Here is a 22,069-nt window from a genome sequence, read left to right as displayed (position 1 = left end):
GATCCTGAGTTTAAACAACAAACTCAGTTACAACTTGAATCCAAACACAATGTTTACAATTAAGTATAAATTACAGTTTTAGGATTCACTCGAGACTCACCAAAACTAAAGAACTGTAATACCCTGAATTTTCGAGTTTAAATTCGTATAATTCTTGTAGATTATGAAACTTGGAATTTGAGTAACAATCATATTTTTCGCTTTCTCGTCGATGTCAGGCGAAACGAAACTGATCTCGGAAATTTAAATTGAAAAAAGTCCAGCTTTCTGTGACTCGGGAGTTGACTTTTATTTCGTCGCTCGTCTCTGAAAACTTTCTTCACGGAATTGTAGAGCTCGTCGATACGAATTCGTGGGCACTCGGCACACCTTAATCTGATGTCGTATATGAAAGTTATTATCAACGGAAGTTGGTTTCCAATTTTGGAAGGCTATAAAAAGACTTTTTTGGAAACTTTCCAAAAAAAAATCAGAAATCCCCCGATCCGACTTTTCCCCGCCAACTTCTCCACTGGCGATCTGCTTCCTCCGGCCACCGTGCACGACACCGCCGGTGTTGTTGGAATCGAACGACCGAGACGCTTCGACCCATTGCAGCAGCGACCCACCCCGCGCAGTGACGCATCGCCACCGAGGGAGAGCAGTTGTTGCACCTGCGAAATCGGCGTCGCCGGCGACGCTGGAGCTCGAGGCCATAACAGCGAATCATCTTTGTTCTTCCTAGGCGCGATTTCACCGGCGGTAAGGCTTGAATCGAGCCGCATTAGCTCCGATATGCAAATCCCAATCCGGGATCTTACGACGGCGATTCCGGTGGTTACCGACCGGCTTCAGACGAACTACAAGTATGGTTGTGTCTCTCTCCTTGTGATCTACGTTTTTCATGTTGGGGGGGAGTTTGTTGATTGGAGGAGGTTCGGGAGGTGGTGGTGGTGGTACGCGTGTCGCCGTCTATGGTGGCGCGTGGGAGTGAGTGAGTGCGGCACAGTGAACAGTAACTATGAACTTCTGTAAAGAATAAAACATGCACAGTGTTTTATGAACAACATTTACCTGTAATGAAATCGTCACCTGATATTTTACGTATCGTTTTCTAAGTATTTTATCATGCTATTAGGTAACCGACGAAACGAGTGAGGGAATCGCTTTTAGTGTCGTGGAAGTCGCACGCAAGAAATAAGGTGAGTAAACCTCAAAATGATCATAATGATCGAATAGTGTTATGATTATTAAATTTAGTTTGAGTTGTTACCATAGTCGTTGCATCACTAGTTTATAAAAATTATTTTAAAAATATGTTTTGGTTTAAATTACGTGAACTTGATCGTCAACGGTTCATGGATAAGTGAAACGCTATTTTAATAAATAATTTTAAAAATATATAGAGTTTGGCAGTTGATCTTTGTGAGTCTTAATATATAATTTTTTGTCGGCCTTCAGTTAGATTTTCTTTGTACGACTTTGCTGCTTAGATATCTTATTTGACTATCGACTTAAAGAAAAATGGTATAAAGAGCCCAACCTCGTAGTAGAGCAGCGGTAAAGAAAAAATACGGTGCCTTGAAATACAACCACAAGCATGAAATACAATATGGGAATTTAAAACAGACTCAACAAGAAAAGAGACGTCAGGATATACCAAAATAACCAAATCAACATCCAGCTACTGTAGAAAGAACTGTGAGGGAACCTTGGTCATCCATTCATTAATGTAGAGAGATCTCAACTAGATGATTGAGAGGCATGCCATATCATAGAGAAAGAAATCACAACTAGCCTATCCGCAACAGATCGAGTTTCCTTCACAAAGAAAGGAGTAAATGTCAAGGTGGTTCATAATTAAGAAATGAGCCAGAGGAGAAGCAACTCTACCTGTTTGGAAAATCATTGAGGTAATTGAAATCCCCTCAAGGCAAATCTGATGTGTTGAAATCTTGTTTTAGTCAGGAACATGAAAAAAATGAAACGGCCCCAATCTAACCCTGATCGAGAAAGTTACATCCTTTCGAGTTGGATATTAAATTAGTCGATCATGTCAGCCGAATCCAATAATAAGCGGGTAACACACTTTACTGAATATGCCGAATCTTTATTATAAATTTAATGTAAGGTGGGTGAACACTTGGTTTATTACAACATATTTCTTCAATGATAAATGTATTAGAGTACGTATTTTTATGCATGCATGCCGCTCGTCCAATCACGGTCTAATTAAATTATGAAAGCATGCAAAGAATTTTTCAACCGCGAAACTTTTAGTCTTAATTTAGAAAAGCAGGTGAGGAGATTTTCTATTCAATCATTCTGCACCGATATGTTTGTTTAGCCTAATTTTTTGAAGATAGTGTGATGATCTTTTAGGTCCTTTTTGGGGTGTGTACATCAGTAGTAGAAGTGTAGAACCATACTCTTTTATTGTATGCAGTCTAGCGATCTGGCTTTGATTTAGTTTGTTTGTGCATGTTTGTATGTGAGAATACTCATCCAGCTGTTATCCACAATCGATGCTATCATTTCTTATAATTTATTGGCTCATTTTAATAAGCATGCAGCAATAAGAGTAAAAATCTCTCAATTTTCCGTACTCAAAAGAACTATCTAGAATTCTTCCCTACAAGAGGGACAACTCAATGCACTGAATTGAAACAAATTTGTTGAGATGATGACCCAGCTCATCCCACGCACACTATCCCGGGTGGAAACCAGTTCACATGCATTTAGTGTCGATCATCATCTATGTTAAAGCCGACACATATGTGTGCATGAAATTGGAGATCAAACTAGTGCCTGTTGATATATATTGGGCTGTAGTTCAGCCTAAATAAATCATCATATTCTTGTTCAACATCGATCAGTGTCATCATCTTCAACTTCTCCGTTGTGTCTAGCACTCCATGGAAACTAAAACCTGTGAGCAGCTTAAGATCTTGTTCTTCCCATACTTGGCTCGAGGCCACATCATACCCCTCACACATATAGCCAAATTGTTTTCTTCTCGTGCTGTGAAATCGACCATCATAACCACTCCCCTCAATGCACCATTCATTACCAAAGCAACCCAAAGAAGCAAAGACATTGAAGTTACTATCATCAAGCTCCCATCAGCTGAAGTTGGGTTGCCCGAGGAATGCGAGAGCGCTGATCTGATCACAACAGCTGAGATGGAAGTCAAATTCTTCGAAGCCACTCGTTTGCTCGAACCACAGCTCGAGCAGATTCTGGACCGACATCAACCTCATTGCCTTGTTGCTGATATGTTCTTTCCTTGGGCTACAGATGTTGCTGCCAAGTTTGAAATTCCAAGGTTATATTTTCATGCAACCGGATCGTTCTCTATGTCTGCTGCATTGGGTGTGATAATTCATCGGCCTCACAAGAAACTGTTATCTGAAACTGAAAGTTTTGTTATTCCTGGTCTCCCAGATGAGATCAAGATGACAAGAAACCAAATTCCCGATGGTTTTAAGCTAGAGGATGAAGTAGAGTTGAGCAAGTTCTGGAAAGGGGCCATTGAGTGTGAGAAAAGGAGCTATGGGGTCATTTTTAACAGCTTTTATGAACTCGAACCAGATTATGCTGATCATTACAAAGAAATGTATGGGATCAAGACATGGCATATTGGCCCCGTTTCCCTATTCGATAAAAAAGGAGAAGACAATACCAAAGCTGAGCAACACCAGTGCTTGAAATGGCTTGATTCTAAGAAACCCGATTCGGTTGTGTATATATGTTTCGGAAGCCAGACCATCTTTGCTGACTGTCAGCTCCTAGAAATTGCAGCTGGCCTCGAGGCTTCTGGACAAGACTTCATTTGGGTTGTGAAGAAACAGAAGAAAGAGATAGAACTCATAGAAGAGTGGTTGCCTGAAGGATTTGAGAAGAGAATGCAAGGCAGAGGACTGATTATAAGAGATTGGGCGCCCCAAGTGTTGATCCTTGAGCATAAAGCTGTTGGAGCTTTTCTCTGTCACTGTGGTTGGAACTCAATCCTTGAAGCAGTCTCTGCTGGAATACCTTTAATCACCTGGCCGGTGTCTGCTGATAACTTTTTCATTGAGAAGCTGGTGACGCAGATACTTCGTGTTGGGGTTGGGGTCGGTGCTGAAAAATGGGTTTCATTTGTGGATGAAAGCTTGAAGACTGAAGCGAGTGTGAAGAGGGATGCCATAGAGAAGGCTGTGACAAGAAGTTTGAAAGGTGAAGAAGCAGAGGAAATGAGAAAAAGAGTTAAAGCGATTGGAGAGATGGCAAGCAGGGCTATTAAAGACGGTGGTTCATCTTTCTCCGATCTAATTGCTCTAATTGAAGAGTTGAAGACCCAAATGACCAGAAAAAAACGTTACTCCTAGTCATGCTTTGCCTTCCACTGCCACTGAATCATGCCTCCCTCATGTTATCTAAGTGTTGCGTGGCAATTATCTAATTGCGTTTGGTTGATGTAGTAATACTATATGTAGTTTGTTCCAAGCATGATAAACAGCTTTGTGATTCTACGTACATCAATCTGCTGATGTAATTCATGGTTACAGTCATGAACAAGTTGGTACAAAACAATAAATTACAAAATTTCAAAGGCTTCAGGACTTTGAAGTACCTACTTTCGGTTTGCTACTTAATTTGTCAAATTTTATTAGATGTAGTCCTCTGCATGCTTAAAAATTAACAGTGCTAAGGCAGTGAATGAGAAGCATCTTATTGGTGCAAGCCTGCAAGGTCTTGGCAGGGGCAGCCCTATCCTCTCCCATCTCCTTTTTGCTGATGAGGCTTTTTTTTCCTCAAGGGTACTCTATTGAATTGTATTAGATTATTGTTCATTTTTAATGAGTATTATGTGGCATGGTCAACTCATTAATATGGATAAATCTAGTATTTATTTTTCTCCCAATACTCCATGTGTGAGCTTCTCTCTTTCAAAGAAGTATTTAATCCGGGCATTTATTTGGGGCTTCCTTCTGTGGAGTAGATCTAAACATGTTGCTTTATCCAATATCAAGGGGGTATATTGAGGAAGGTTAAGGAATGGAAACAGAAAACCCTATCTATGGCTGGAAATGAGATTTTGATTAAGTCGGTTGCTCTTGATGTGCCGATTTATACTATGAGTTGTTTTAAGCTCCTGGTCTCCGCTTGTCGTGAATTAAATTCTATCCTCGGCATCTTTTGGTGGGGCAAGAGCAATATTGGGAACAAGATTAATTGGAGAAATTAGGATCACATGTGTCTCTCTAAGAATAGTAGTGGTATGGCATTTACATGAACCTAATTCTTATTGGGTTAAGATAATCAAGGGAAGATATTTTTCTGATTGCTCTTTCGTGGGGGCTGTCAAGGGGTACATAGCATCCTAGGGCTGGTCTAGTCTCATTGAGACTAGAGACTGTTGGAACTTAGTGTGTGGGATAGAATCTCACATTGAAGAAGAGCTACTTGCTTGGTTGTTTATAAACAAACACTCATTGAGCAAGTGAATGAGTGGAATGGCCTAAAGTGGGCTTGATGAGCTTTCTATTGGATTTTCAATAGAAAATGATATATATCTAGATACATATTTATATAAAGTCATAGATGGGCCTTGGGCTTTCTATTGGAAAAATGAAATCTGATTATAACTTTTAAATTAATAATTATATTAATTTTTATTATTTTCGGATAAAACCAAAGGTAATAACTGTTGGTAACAGTTACAACCTTTTGAACAGTTACACATGTTCGAATTTGACTTTATATAAGGACGACAGTGTGGTCGTTGTCATCCATCGAAAAATAATCTTTTCTTCTTCTTCCCCAAATCGACTTCTCTGAAACACAAAGTAAATTCGCCAGGGACAAGTTCTTGTGCAGGAACTTGTACCAAATAGTTGTATCCTCAAGATATACGTCCGAAACTGCAGCACAAGTGGGGATGAATTTCTGTCTTAGGTCACTGCAAAACAGGCCTCTATCTGAATCAAGTTAGTGTTTTCAATCTCGATTTCATTGTTGTTATTGTTTGTTGTTGGTTTCGATTCAATTATATTGTTACATATATTTTATTTGTAATCGTGATTTTGGTTGGTCATAACAGAGATTGTTTTTTTAATGAAGGTTTTTGGCAGGCTAATGGTAGGAGGGATATTAATATTTGGAGGGATAAATGGCTACCCCCACCTGATCCATCTTGTATTGGTACTATTGCCCACATTCCTCCTACTGTGTCTACTAATGCGGATTCACTTATCAATTGGGACAGTGCTACCTAAGATCTTCGGTTTGTGGCTACTATCATTCACCCCTGAATATCATTCGCATCTTTGTCATTCCTATTAGGGTACAGGGTGATAGGGATCGTTATCTTTGGTTTCATAACAAGAATGGCTTGTATATTGTGGCTTCTTGCTATCACTGGCTTCATAGTCAAACCAATCAGTCCTCTACTCCAACCACTGGTCAATCTCATGTTATTCATCCTACAAGTTGGAAGGCTATTTGGGGTATAAACACCATTCCTAGCTAAGATCAGGAATTTTATGTGGAGAGTTCTGGCAAGGACTGCACCTTCTATGTAGAAACTCTTCTCTCGGCTTATTATATCTAGTCATATATGTCCCATTTGTGGTGTTTTGGAGGAAACTTTCGAAGACATACTACTTATGCCCATGTAAGGAGGGGATGCTCACAAGTCAATTAGAAAAAAAAAATTACTACTATTCATTTTTTTAATTAGAGCATTCCATACGCTCTCCCACACCCACACCCACCCACATCCACTTCCTCCCACACCAACCTCTCTAATCTCACACCTCCACCACCCACACTCAACAGAATCTTCATTTCCCAACTCTCAATCTTTAAAGCCACTAAATATGACTAAGATCTTCAACATGATCCGGAATTACGTTGTCCAATATGGAAATGACCAATAGATGAGCATGATAGAGTTAAAAAGGCCTATATTGCATTGGGGCCTTTTCAACCTAATGTGGAGTTTCCAATGACCAAATTTGGGAGTCAACAATGTAGGTTTCAGTATTCCTGGTTTAGACCTATACATGGCTTGAGTACTCAGTTGTTGTTGATAGAGCATATTGTTTTTCTTACTTTTTTTTTACACTAAAGATTCTGAGAATCATGCATTTACTGTTAAAGGAGCTCAAAGTTGGAACAAGGTTTATGCTGGTAATAATATGTTGTTGAAACATGTCGGAGGCATAACATCTTCACATATGGCTGCAATGCAAAAATGAGATATGTTGAGGAACTCAGATGGTCATATTGAAAGATTTCTTGAGAGAAGGACAATGAAGGATGTTGAAGACAATCGGTTGAAGTTTACAACTTCCATAGAGAGTGTTAGATTGCTTACTAATCAAAGAGCTCATTTTAGAGGTCACGATGAATCTAAAAACTCTTTGAATCGTGGATATTTTCAGGAAGTAATAAAATATTTTCAAGGATGAGTGTGGATGTTAAGAGAGTTATGTTAGAAAATGCCCATGCAGCTGCCAAGTGCACTAGTCCCTCAATTCAAAAGCAAATTCTCAATATTCTTGGTGATAAAATAAGGGGCAAGATCCATGATGAAGTTGGGAGCTCCAAGTATTGTATTCTTGTTGATGATGCTATAGACACATCCCATAAGGAGCAAATGACAATCATTTTGAGATTTGTTGATTCTCAAGACTTGATTTGAGAACGATTTTTTAAGATTGTAAGTGTTCCGAATACTATCTCACAAACCCTTAAAATGAGATCTTGAAAGTACTTAATATATAATCTTCAAGTGAGAGACATGAGAGACCAATGTTATGATGGTGCGTAATATGAGGGGGATTTATAGTTGCAAACATTGTTTCTTGAAGAGCACCCTTATGCATATTTTGTGCATTATTTTGCTCACCGTTTGCAGATAGCTTTGAATGCTACAGCTCAAGGTGTTAAAGATATTTGGCATTTCTTTCCAATCTTGAGTTTAATTGTGAATTTTGTTGATTCTTCTACTAAGAGGAATTTAGCATTAAAAAGAAGTGAGAATTGAGGAAATTGCTAATTTAGTAGCTTGTGGGGAACTTCAACAAACAGTGGTGGCAACCAACTTTGCACTTTGCAACAAGCATGTCCTGCTCGATGGAGCTCACATTTTCATTATATTAGGAGTTTAATTGAACTATTAAGTTCAACAGTAAAAACTCTTAATAATATTATTGATCGAGGAAATAGAGGACAAGTTGAAGCTCTTCTTAAAGCTTTGAGGTCTTTTAAGTTTGTGTTATGCTTGATTCTAATGAACAAAGTAATGAATGTCACTGATTTTCTTTGTCAGACATTGCAGCGGAAATCTCTAGACTTTTTGCAGAGGCTATGAACTTTATTGGACTTACAAAGCCACTTTTTCAAGAAATGAGAGAAGATGGTTGGGAGGGGTTGGTAAGAGAAGTGGAATATTTATGTGAAAAACATGATCTTCAAATGCCTGATTTGAGTGCTCGTTACAAATCTGGTACAAGTCATGATTGTCAACAACGAAATTTCATTTCAATTGAACATCATTACCATATAAATGTGTTCAATGTTTGAATTGACTTTTAGTTGAGTGAGTTGAATAGAAGATTCTCAAAGCAAGTATCAAAACTCCTTATTTTTTGTTCACCTTGGATCCTGGTGATAACTTCAAGAGTTTTAAACTGAAGATGTTTGCAAACTTGCCAAGAAGTTCTATCCTGGAGATTTTAATGATGGTGAAATGTGTACTCTTCAATCAGAGTGCGTATATTATGAGAAGAATATGCAACGTGATCTAAAATTCCAGAAATTGGAATCCATTGCTGATTTGTGCCACACCTTGCTTCAATTAAGGAAGAGTGAGTTTTATCCTATGCTTTATAGATAGATTTGATAATTTTTTGTTATTCATGTTTCTACAGCAACAACTGAAAATGACATTTTCAGCTATGAACATCATCAAGACTAAACGTAGAAATAAGATGGAATATGAGTTTATTTGCGATTGTATGGTTCTTCATATTGAGAAAGAGTATGCTGAATCTATATGGAATGCAAAGGTTATAAAAGAGTTTGAAGAACTATCAACTCGTAGAATTAAATTTAGTTAGTTTAACCTTTTCTATTGTATGAATTTGAGGAAATAGACTCATTACATTCCCCTAACTAAGTGGGCTAGGAGATTTGTGATCTTATTTTTTTATCTTCTTGTATTTGCCTGACTTTTGAACTTTTATTTGGGCCGGTCCCTTAATGAAGTTTATTCATTACCAAAAGAAATAACAGTTCGACATTGGCCGTTCTAGCAATTATAGTAATAGTTTATTGGTGCCTTGCCAGAGAAGCCTTCTAAACCATGCAAATATCAGACTATTCTTTCAATTCTTTGCACATCGATATGCTCCTATGATTTGAATGGAGTTTCAGCTGGTCTGAGCCTTATTCAAAGCTAGCTCTCATTCCCTACAAAAACTGTTAGAACTACAGTGATATATTGTATATATAATTTAGTAAATTGAATTAAATAATTATAAAGCAGAAACCAAACATGTAGTTCTAATAATGAAGAACACGAAAAAGAAGTTCGACCAAAATACTGAACGCTTGGTGATGGAAGAACTAGTGGAGACGTGTGTGATACCACACTGTCCTTAAGACGTTTACGCCTCCTCTACCGGTGCAAGAATGCTCAGCGCTTGTCTCCCAAGATATAACGACTAAACAATTCTAGGAAGTTGCACTACTAACTAGAACCATCAACGAACTCGAAAGGTACCTCATTCTATCACTAAAGAACAGGTAAGAACTTTGAGAGTGGGCGAGCAGATTGTGTTTTTGATGGATGATTTTACAAAGAAAGGATGATGGCTATTTATACAGTGAGGATTTACAATCAGCAATGAATAAGATGGTTGTTATAGAAATCAAAAGATCATAACATATTTGAGTTACATATATTACAAGCACTGATTTCAATCTGTTATAATTTTTCATAACACACAATAACATAGTTGTTACAAAAGAAGAATTTGAACAGTCAAGAGAATTTGAAACGTCCAAAACGAATTTTCGGAATTGCAAAAAGAATCTGCGTTCCGACCCTGAATTCGGTGTTGCATTCGTGTCCGCAGGTCGCACGGATATACACGAGTTTCCCTTGTGACCTGAGATTTGCACCACCCCCCTTGCGTGTGCGCGAGAGAGTATAAGGCGGCTTACACACTTTACAATCCATACACAATGGATTCTATATAAAGTCTTTTTAACACTTCTCTTTTCCAATGTGGGACAAACACTTTTCCCTCATTCTAAATAACCATCTTTGAGTGACAATTTCTTATTCACCCACAAACCAAATTACACAAACAAACATATGATTTTATAGCCCTCATTATGGAGAACTCAAATCTATGTTCATCTTTGATTAATTATAATAACTTAATTTAATTAATCAATTAAAATTTGGTTTTAAATGATTTATTAACTATTTTTCCAACAAAAACTAGCTACAAGTCTAGGTCTAGTCAGTTGCTTATTTTTCTGAGTTGTAAACTTTCACTGCATATGTTACATCTCTGTCAAGTTTCTTTAGTGAACTGTTTTGTCAATACTTCATGATTTGATGTTATGGACGTTGTGTAGGTTCGTATTCTGATTACATCATGACAACCACAAAATTTCAAATATGTTCGACTACAATTTTTGTAAGCACCAACGATCTCCGTTCTAAAAGCAGAATTACACGATATCATCAAATATTGTCGTAAGTTCGATAATGAGAGAAATCAGAAAATGACGATTGAGCCTTGTGTCCAATTGACCGGCCGTGTGAAATTTGCTCCCCTTTAGACTCTCTCGCGTCATTGTATGCATGGGGAGATAATCTACCTGGATCCGTAAATAATTTTCAAATCATCAATGATATCAACAACTAATGTTTGAGCCCAATTTAACAAAAAAGTTATATTCTAAGCGATTTAACCCAAAAACTGATATCTACAACCCAAATTATTTTTATTTAATAGGATCCGCATATTCTTATTTGTATAAAGAAGCTGTTAGCTAAGATCGCAAGTATGAGTCGGCAACGAAGTGAGAATCCTTATTGTAATCGAAATCAAACTCTCTACATAAGGAAATCTATAAGCCTTAAAGACGAATGAATCGTTGAAACCCTAATCAGATCACTATATAAAGGGGTAAAGAGCACATAAGAAAACACAACTCTCAACATACAAATTATCACAACTGCTAAACAAGGCCCCTAAGGCAAATCTTACTCTCAAGACCTTTTCGAGGTAACTTGTGAACAACTACCAAACCACTAAAGACCTCACGTCCTTAGCAAGATTCCCCAGTTTACTTATTAAAGCTCTACTTACTCGCATCTCAGTAGTTAAGTATCGATAGTTACTCGTGGCAAGACGCGTGTAATAACCCGATTTTTTCGGAATAATTTATTGAATTGTTTTTAAATTTATAAAGTTTGTGAAATTCATTAAACGTGTTTGTTTCGCTTTGCGACGTCGGAAATCGAAAACGGAAACGTTATCTGAACTTTCAATTAGAAAAACGTTATGTTTCCGCGACGTGAGAATCGACTTTTACTCCGTTGCTCGTTTGTGAAAACTTCCTTCACGAAAGTTGTAGAGCTCGTCGATACGCGTTCGTGGGCACGTTCCACGTTCTAATCGGACGTCGTACGTGAAAGTTATTAATGACAGAAGTTAGTTTCCGATTTTAGAAGTAGGTATAAAAGGAAACTTTTCAGAAGTAGGGTTTCCATTCTCGGAAACCCACTTCTCACCCCGCCTCTTTCCTTTCTCTCTCACCTCACCCCACGCCTCCCTCTTCTCTCTCTCTCCTCGAGCCCTCCCTCTGCAAATCGCACCCCGTCCTCCCTCCTCCGGGCGACGTGGCCCTCACCGCTGGCCCCTAGGCCCTCACTAGTCCGACTCCATCCTCCTCCGAGCAAGACGCGACCCATCACGCTACCGAGGAGCCGCATCGACGAACGAAGTTCCTGCGAAGAGCTCGCCGGCGATTCGATCATTTCCGGCGCCATTTCGGAGTTCATAGCTCCGATCTAGGTAAGGATGTATTCAATTTGATGGTTGTGATGTTTGTGGATGAATTTAGGGTTGATTTGATGGAGATTTGAGGAGATCGGAGGAGGAGGAGGAATAGGAAGAACCGCCGCCTTAGCCGGCGCGTGACGGGGCGTGACGGGGGCACGGAGGCAGCCGGAGGCAGTAGGAGGTAGAGGGAGAAGAAAGGAAGAGATTTGGGGCGGCAGTGGTGTGCTACGCGCCGGTGTTAGAGTCGGCGTGTGGGCCCCACGCGCTGCCACAGTGAGTGGTGCGTGAGCGCCACGCGCGGTCGCCGGAGGTGGCGCGTGTACCCCACGCGCCGCCATATGCGGCGGCGCGTGAACAGTGAATTGAAAACAGTAATTTTATAAAATTTATTTTTACGTGCGGTAAATGTAAAAGTAATCTACATACGGTAAATGTGAATTTATTTTACATACGGTAATTGTAAATGTAAATTATGTATAGTAAATGTAAAAGTAATTTTGGAAGGGTAAATCGTAATTATTATTTACTGAGACAGTATTTACGATTGAATAGTGTCATACGTACAAAAATACGTAAACAAAATGTACTCGTACAGAAATACATAATTGATATGCATTTGTACAGTAATACGTGAATAGTAAATACATGAACAATAATTTCGTAAAAATCAGAAATTGCTGAAAAGTAAAATATTATTACGGTTTCGGCATTTAAAGTTTTACGTAACGATTCTAAATTCACTTCTTATCTTTTCAAGGTGATCGATACTTCAAGTAAAGGATCCACATTCGGAATCGTGGAAATTACGCTCAGGATTATAAGTTGAGTAAAATCTCACATTGACGAATCTACTCTTGCGAAGATTCATGAATATGCTAAAGTTTAAAGAATGAAGTATGATATGTATTTGATATAGTGGATTGTGTATGTGTATAAATGGTAAATAGGTAGATATATATGGTTTACTTTATTATATACTGTCGTAATTTCCGTTGTGAATAAGTTCATTTTGGGTGTTTGAGAATTATATATTGAGCATGTTGATTCGATTTGTACAATTTAATGTGATGATTATTGTACGTGGTTTTAACATTGAGTTTTGTTAAAAACGTTTTTGTTTTCGGACGTGTTTCTTGTCGTCGGACGTGTTTATGTCTTCAGACGTGTTTATGTCTTCGGACGTGTTTTATGTCTTCGGACGTATTTTCTGTCTTCGGACGTGTTGGCATGTCGGAACCTAGCCTTTGGCCGGGCGAAAGTTACGATACAGTTAGAGCTCTAGTCTGTCTATCGGGGTATTGCATAAGAGGTAACATATGTGTTATCGACTTATGAGTACCCATATTTTGGATATTGGATAGTAGATGGTTGCCCAATGTCGGCGGCGTACTATCATGAGGGGTAACAGAAGTGTATCAACGCTCTTGAGTAACCGTTTTATAAATGCATTTGGGTAAACAGAGGGGTTGCCCAATTTCTAATGAGCATATACATTTTCTATTTATTTAGACATCCAGATGGGCCGTCGAATGAACCATGAGTGCATTTATGATTGATGTTTTGTGGAGTTTCGTATATATTTTTATGCGAGTTATATTTTTGTTTTACTCATACGAGCTGCAAAGCTTATCGGGTTTGTGTTTACAATCCCAGTGCACCTATTCGATGGTATATGTGATAATTCTGCAGGTGTGGATTAGCGGAATCGACGGACAACTCCGAAGACCTTGAAGTTGTTTTCATTTTATCTTGTGGTGAAGATTTGTGAGGATTTTACATTTCCATTTGATATAATGTTGAATTATAAATTTGGTTTGTAATAATCGATTCGACTGAGTTGTATTTTGAACTCAGTAATGATCCGTTGTGACATTAAAATGATTTCGATTTATTGAGATTGTTTTAAAATTTTCATGACTTTGAAATTTGAGTTTCATACTCGAAATTTTGGGGTTGTGACAACGCGAAAGAAGGTTTAGACAAACCAGACGATCTCCACGTCGGACCAATCGAAGGAAAGTTCTTAACCTTCGTCACATTCGCCGGCATTAGAAGTCAAGACAGCTCAAATCACAAGTCAACTCACTCATTCTTGTACGCAAGTACTGGCACGCTTACGCATCAACTCCAGATAGTGAACGTTCGTCAACCCAAATGCACTCAGCAGCTAGACCAGCTAACAACATTTGCTTGCAGATCGAGATGAATATAAAGATTAATGCTCCGTTTGTTTGTTTGAGACATGTTTTGACAATTTGTGTCAAATTTTTTCACGCATTAATTTTTTAGTTGAAATTTTTTCCAAGGACGTGACATGTTCGGTTGAAAAAAAACAACAACTGAAATCAAAAAATGTTTTTCTTTTCAAAGGGATTCAGATAGAGTACATGTTAGAGAAATCTCAATCTTTTGTTTGAGAATCGAAGAAAATGATATTACAACGAAAAGCCTCTAGGGCAACCATTTTGAGGAGATTAAAAAAAACTAAGTGAAAAGCATAGAAAGCTTGGGGACGGTACGTAACTGCTAAACCCTAACTTCAAGCAATGGTGTGCATGATCCGTATTCACTATAATCACTAAGAGCATATCTACTATAAAGTTTGCTTCACGATAGAGATTGGTAAAAGAGATGTCGTCATACCAGCTAATTAACTAGCTAGATGCAAAAATATCGCGAACAAATGGAACAATAGACCTGATTGTCCATGGGGCGCCGGCGAGGTTGGCTGGAAATCCGGACACAGCATGATCTTGGAGTAGCAGTTTTTTGTGGTGGAATGACTTGAATCTCATGGCAGCTAGAAGACAGTCTATAAGGGAAACCCACTTCGATTACCGTCAAATTTCTGAGAATAAACTAGCAGAGCCATCAAGTTGTGTACAACCTAGTTCGGAGAACGCGAAATGTATTTGATGCCAATAACCTTTTTGGAAGAGGCAGAAGCCAGAGGAAGGGAGAGTTGATCTATCGGAAAGCTGAGCCCACCGAAGCAGCAGCAACTATCACTGAAGAGTGGTTAAACTGGTCAGAGTGAAAATTAAAATGACATGGTTTTGAGGTTATCAAATCTGGGTTGCAAAGTAACTCTACTTCTATATATCATCATTCTTAGGGAAACCACAATTGCCAATTCGATCATTTTGTGTGGCTTAAATTCTAGACATGGAATAAATCGAACAACCACTCAAAATCATATATGAGGAACTCTATGATTTTGGATATTTGACATGCAAATAATTGATCAGAAGTCATGGAATGAATAATGTGCTTTAATTAATATAATGAATCATGCATGTGAAGTATGGGAGATTGCGATCCTATATTTAAGTCATCATAACCTTTAATTTTCGTTGACTATGTTCGTAGTATGAAACCGGCTCCTCTTTACTCATTTCCTGATGAGAAACTAAATCTGTACTGGGGAAGGTACCATCTATATGTTCAATTCCTGTGAATCGAAAGTCTTGAAATTTTAATTCTTTAATTTTCACACGCTAAGAGCATCTCAAATAGCTCCTTTAGACCTCAAATAATCTATATTATAAAGAAAAAACCTAAAAAATGGGCTCTAATAGCTCATTTAAACCGTCTTTTATAATAGAGAAAGTGGAAAGAAAGAGAAACAAAATCTCTAGATTTGTAGAATTTTCAAAATCTCTATAATTTTAAAAGCAACATCTAAACTTTATTTCTTACCAAAATAAATTCACTTTTTATCCTAAAAGATAACACAAAACAAAAAAAGAATTATTTATCATTCATTCTCTAGTCATAGTATAAATTATAACATTATGATTTACCAGATCAATTTGATTTTCACTTAACAATACACATTTGTATTTAATTGTATACAATAGAATAAATGAGCTGTTGGAGTTGAAGCATTTTTATTTTAGAGATTTAGTGTTTTTATCCTCTATAATAGAGAATTATAAGAGGAGTTGTTGAAGATGCTCTAACTAGAAATGTCATTATAAGTTCAGAAACATAGATTTGCCAAAGTAGCTAGCAACCAGTGTTTAATTAGTGCAAATCCTGTAACGTACACCCAGTTATGTTTGATTTCGGCTTAGTCTAGATCAGCTAGCTTCCCTTCTTTTTTCCTTCTTTATTTTACACCATGTTACTACAGAAGTCACGGAGCTAGAGGCTTTAATAATATCGTTCACATTTTAGTTTAATGTATGTATGATGTAATAACCTGATTTTCGGGGTCAATTTATAAGGATTCGGTGATATTTTTAAGACTTCTTAAAGTCATTAAATCGTGTATTTTTCACTTCATGACTATGTCAAATCGAAACGAAACCACATTCGGAAATTTAAATCGGAAAAACCTTATGTTTCCGCGACGCGAGAATCGATTTTTACTCCGTCGCTTGTTCTGAAAACTTCCTTCACGAAAGTTGTAGAGCTCGTCGATACGAGTTCGTGGACACGTCATGCGTTCTAATAGGACATTGTACGTGAAAGTTATTAACGACGGAAGTTAGTTTCCGATTTTAGAATATGGTATAAAAAGGGAATTTTGGGATTAGGGTTTCTATTTTCGGAAACCCCTCACCCGCCTCCCTCCCTTTCTCTCTCCTCTCTCTCTCTCTCTCTCTCTCTCTCTCTCTCTCTCTCTCCGACTCTCTCTCTCTCCCTCAAATCGCCTTCGGCGATCTCACTAGCCGGACCTCCGTGGCTCACACCACCTCACACAATAGCTTCGCACGGTCCACCGCATCAAACCCCGAGCACGACGCTTCCTCCCACGCCACCGTGAAGCACGTGCGACGTCCCCAAGCTTCTGCATCTTCCTCCGCCGTCCAAGCTTAGTCATCGGCGAGACCAGGGCACGGAGACCAGCTCACCATCACCGATCCTCACCCCGGTGTCACCTGCGACGAGATGGGAGCTCGATTTTCGCGTTGCCTCGCCCCCTGCTCGATCTCGAACGCCGCCTAGTTCAAGCTTCTCCGACGGCGTCCCGGTGGTTCCAAGGCGTGATTTAGGTAAGGGTTTATGCATTGTGATAGTTGGGATTGATTGATTGTGAAATTGGTGGTGATTTGAAGTGAATTGGAGGAGGAGGAGGTGGAGGGAGTACCGCCACCTTAAGCGGCGCGTGGAGGGAGGTGAGGTGGCCAGGAGGCGGCCTTGGGCCGTGGAGAGGAAGAGGGGAAGAAAAGGAGGGGTTTTGAGCGGCGGTTTGAGCGGCGCGTGAGCTCCACGCACTGCCATTGTGGGGAGGTGCGGTCACCGGAGGTGGCGCGTGAACCCCACGCGCCCCCACTGCGGCGGCGCGTAAACAGTAAATTTTCAAACAGTATTTTAAAAAAAAAAACTGATTTCTGTACGGTGAATGTAAAAAGTAATTTACGTACAATAAATGTAAAATTTTTTTACGTACGGTGAATGTAAAATTATTTTACGTACAGTAATTGTAAAAATAATTTCTTAAGGATAAATCGGGAATTAATATTTACGATGAAATAGTACGTGGATGTACAGGAATACGTAAATAGTATGTACTCATACATAAATACATAGATAGTATGTACTCGTACATAAATACATAAATAATATGTATTTGTACAAGAATACGTGAATAGTATATATGTGAACAGTGATTTCGTAAAAACCAAAACTTGCTGAACAGTACAAACATTAGTACTGTTTCGGCATTTGAGGTTTTACGCAACATTTCTAATCACATCTTATGCAATCTTGGTGATCGACAAAATAAGTAAGGATTTGCTTTCGGAATTGCGGAAATTACGCTTAGGAAAATAAGGTGAGTAAAATCTCACAGTGACTAATCTACCCTTAGCGGAGATTCATAATTGCACTTAATTTAAAAAAATGAACTATGATATAGTGGGTTGTGTATGTGTATAATTGGTAAAAATCGGTACATATATATAGTTTGCTATATTATATATTGTCATAATTCCGTTCACAAATAAGCTCATTTATAGCGTTGATATTTATTTATTCGAGCATGTCACTTTGATTTGTACAATAACATGTGAGGGTTGTTTGTACGTGGTTTTAACTTGAGTTGTGTTAAAACGTTTTTGTGGTTTTCGGACCTGTCTTCGGACGTGTGGTTTTTATTTTACTTTTTACATGCTGCAATGTTTGGATTCAAAACAGTTTGAACACAAACATTAATTCAAATTGCGGAATAATTGGTACATGGTGCACAGTGCTTACATTCAAGATAGTTTTGGTCCCAGATAACAGGATCAATTTCAGCTTTTGTGTATTACAAATGCAATCAAGAAATTTGAGAGAGATTCAGGTTTCATTATACTTGGTATTCTTACTCTTCGGTGCAAGAAGGAAAAAGCTGAATAAACATAACAGATTCAATTTGGTTTTAAGTTTTAACTACATGCTGATTGAGTCTCTAAATCTTCAACAGTTTGTACTCAAGTCTCTAATAGGTAATGCTTCGAATTACAAATTTGAGTATGACCATATATTCAACAATCATTTGCAATATATAGCCGTTTTGTATTTAACTTGCATTAAAAATTAAATCATATCTTCAACGATCATCCGTAATATATATATATATATATATATATATATATATATATAGCCGTTTGTATATAACTTCTATTTCAGGTGCGAGAAAAACTAGCCATCTTAATTTGACGATCACATCTCTGAATGTAAAGGAACTTGAATTGGATCATAATTAATTATCAATCATGAGAGACACAAATAGTCATCAAACAGAATCATAATTCATTGATTCATCAAGCAATCCGAAACGGTTCAAACGTCGAAACACAGGATCGGAAGCCAACAAAGGAAAACAAAAACACAGACGACCACATCACTAGCTAATTCACCTAGCTAACTACATATGAACCATTGGAGCAATATTAATTGGGTGTACATATACGTATTACCGTATACATACAGATCGGATACAGAAATGTTAATGTATGTGGACATTTGTCACATTTCAAGAGACAAAATGCTTTCCAGGACGATCAGCAAGCTTGAGGGTCTTCTCAATGATTTTGCGAGCCTTTCTGCTTCGGATCTCAACCTTGACGCTGGAGCTCTTGTCCATCTTTATGTAGGGTTTCTTCGACTTCTTCTTCAGAGCTCTCACCTTTGACTTGATCGACTCCACCAAGCTCTCCAACTGGTTCGTCATCTTCGATTGATCGTACACAAATGAAACCAGAGAGGCAGAGAGAGATTAAAAGAAAGAAAAAACAAAGAGATTTGCGAAGCAGCGAACGAAGGAGAAGAAGTTGTAGGGGAGACTACTCGCATGAAAACAAAGAGATTTGCGAAGCAGCGAACGAAGGAGAAGAAGTTGTAGGGGAGACTACTCCATGCGATCTCACTGGGGCTTATAACGAGGTTCATGCCATGGACAGTTGAGAAATGGGCTTTATATTAGAGATAATTACAGTATTGCCATTCTTCTGGTTTTTGACTATTTAGATCCCAAACTCTTTAGCTTCACCAGATGTGTACTTAAGGCGTACCCCATTTTTGAATTTTGAGGCCAACATAATGGGAACTGCATTTATAGAATTACATATTACTCAATATATTAAATTATCATCAAAATTATGTCATGGTCAACAACACTATATTAACTAAATTATCTGTTTTATAATTTACCGTCTGTTATTCTCAATTATAAATCTGAGCTTCAAAAACTACCGAAAACTATTTTCATAATTTTCATGTTACTAGTTAAGTGCCAAAAGTGTAGTTCACATTTATTGTCTTATGGCGTACATGTCTCTGTCGGTATTTTCAGCCTTCCAATTATTCTAGAATAACTATGTGACTCAATATTGAAACAACTTTCAAAACGTCACAATCTTTCTTTTTTAGAAACATATAGTAAATGTACAGCACAACTACATAAGGAGTCGAGCTGGTTTGATTTGACCTCCACTTCGCATTTTTCAGATTTCATCCGTAATTGATAATTAATCCACCATAAGGAGCGAGCTTTACTCTAATTAGTCAAGTTAAAAAAGGATGAGTTGCAGGAGAATATGGTACATAGTGGCTGCTTCGTCAATAGTGAAGCAGCTAAGGGCAGTATAGTACTTTAGTTTATGGAAATGTCTACAGTTGCGCTGAGAAAGTGAGAATGATGCAGGGGACTCTGCCCTTAATGTGGCACGCTTCCCGCTGAAATAATTGGTTAGTGGTTGCTGAACAAGGTCGTTGAGAACAAAATATTTTAACTACAAACTACTAAGATATTCACACCTTCCTGAAATTTACTGTTTATGGTAAATATTATTTATGCTGCCATTCAAGGTAGGTAGAAAATACCTAAAATAGAAAAAATAATTATTAATTATAATAATGGAAGGATTATGACGACTTTAACATGATATCTTCGAATCATACGGTATAAAAGAATTGCAAACACAAGCATCTAGCACTATTAAGAAATAAAATGGTGCATATGTGCGCAATCGGAGGTTTTACCATTCAATAAACATTAGTGTAGCTAATTTCCAAAGAAGCTAATTAGAATGGCCAGAACAAGATTTCTTTGTTGCTCAAAATTCTCATGAATGCAATTAAGATAATGGTATTTGGAACTTGGAAAAACCCATTCTTTGACTTGTTACCATATGCATCAACCTGCACGGCATACAGCCTGAAGAGAACAAAAGCTGATAGACTTTGTGGAGTATGTGGGATACAAATCTATTTCGACCAACTCACTGGTTGTCTTGAAGTAGAGCTTCTGAGTTTGATATCTGAATCCCAGAAGAATTAAAAAAGCCAAAACCATGACTCCTGGCAAAAAAACTTGCCATTAACAACCCTAATTTCTCATCGTTATGATCACAATTGAAAACCTAGAAAAAAATGCACGACTTTATGGGTTGCATGCATTATACACACTCAAATGTCAAAACTTTTGAGAGATATCGACATAAAATATGAATTCTTTAAAAATATGGTTTTTACTTTCCCACAAGGAACTTGTGCAGCATGATTCTTGAGGATAGTATCACACAAACTAAGGGTCAAGATCAGATGCTTGTTCACTTCAGCTCTATTTTAAATTTCCTTAGAGCATCCACGCCCATAAATTGCATTTGCTCAAGCAAATGGTAAGGCCAGAAGCAAATTTTGCTTCAAGCAAATCGATTTCATATTTTGCTCAAGCAAATCGATTTTTTCACACACCCATTTACAATTTGCTTGAGCAATTCAATTTTGTCTTGTTGTGAAATAATTAAATTTTTTTACCAGATATATTTACAACCAATAATAATGTGCCACGTGTCATTATCGACTCGATATTATCCAAAATTTCCGATAAGATTTTTGACTAATAGATAATTGACAGGTGTCACTGCCACGTATCATTGTCGCTAAAATAATTGGAGCAGATTTCCGATAAGATTTTCGACTAGTAGAGAAATGACACGTGTCACTGTCGGCAAAATAATTGGACCAAATTTCTGATAAGATTTTCGACCAATTTGCTATAAAAACGTCTAATATCACTCATTATAACTCATCATTCAATCTAAACACTTAGCAACATTTCCTTGTTCATCACTCTGATGAATCCTTTCAGCTTTCACAATTTTTTCAGGCGGAGACAACGTCAACAAGAAGAGGATGACGATATGGAGCAATCATTCGTGAATCAGGTAGTCATGGCGGAAGCACAACATGATGATGAATCAACACGACCAAGCGGTTCACGTCGCGGTAAAAAACCGAATAAGCCACGTCGCGGTAAAAAACCGAATAAGCCACGTCGCGGTAAAAAACCGAATAAGCCACGTCAGAGGCTATCTAGGGGACACAATCTCATGGAAGATTACTTCATCGAACGTCCAATTTTCGACGCTCAAGACTTTCGTCGGAGGTACAGGATGAGCAGAGACCGATTCAACATTATCATGACGGACCTCTGCAACCACGACATGTCTTGGCATCAAAGAGAAGACGCCACTGGTTTGCTAGGGCTACTTCCCCAACAAAAGATGACCGGGGCT

The 22,069-nt window shown here is 38.0% G+C and overlaps 2 protein-coding genes across 2 annotated transcripts; one reads left to right on the top strand and one right to left on the bottom strand.

Moving 5' to 3' along the window:
• The first annotated feature begins 2,894 nt into the window (after positions 1 to 2,894).
• Positions 2,895 to 4,349, top strand: LOC126782376 (UDP-glucose flavonoid 3-O-glucosyltransferase 7-like). The gene has a single exon (XM_050507607.1). The coding sequence runs from the start codon at positions 2,895 to 2,897 to the stop codon at positions 4,347 to 4,349; it is 1,455 nt and encodes a 484-aa protein (XP_050363564.1).
• Positions 4,350 to 18,725: 14,376 nt separating this feature from the next.
• On the bottom strand, positions 18,726 to 19,374 carry LOC126784654 (uncharacterized). The gene has a single exon (XM_050510131.1). It carries the CDS (start codon positions 19,219 to 19,221, stop codon positions 19,024 to 19,026), a length of 198 nt encoding a protein of 65 aa, XP_050366088.1. The 5' UTR covers positions 19,222 to 19,374; the 3' UTR covers positions 18,726 to 19,023.
• Between the last annotated feature and the right edge of the window lie 2,695 nt (positions 19,375 to 22,069).

This window comes from Argentina anserina, chromosome 2 (genome assembly GCF_933775445.1).
Source record: "Argentina anserina chromosome 2, drPotAnse1.1, whole genome shotgun sequence".
Lineage (NCBI taxonomy): Eukaryota > Viridiplantae > Streptophyta > Magnoliopsida > Rosales > Rosaceae > Argentina > Argentina anserina.
This window is presented reverse-complemented; position numbering and strand designations above follow the sequence as displayed.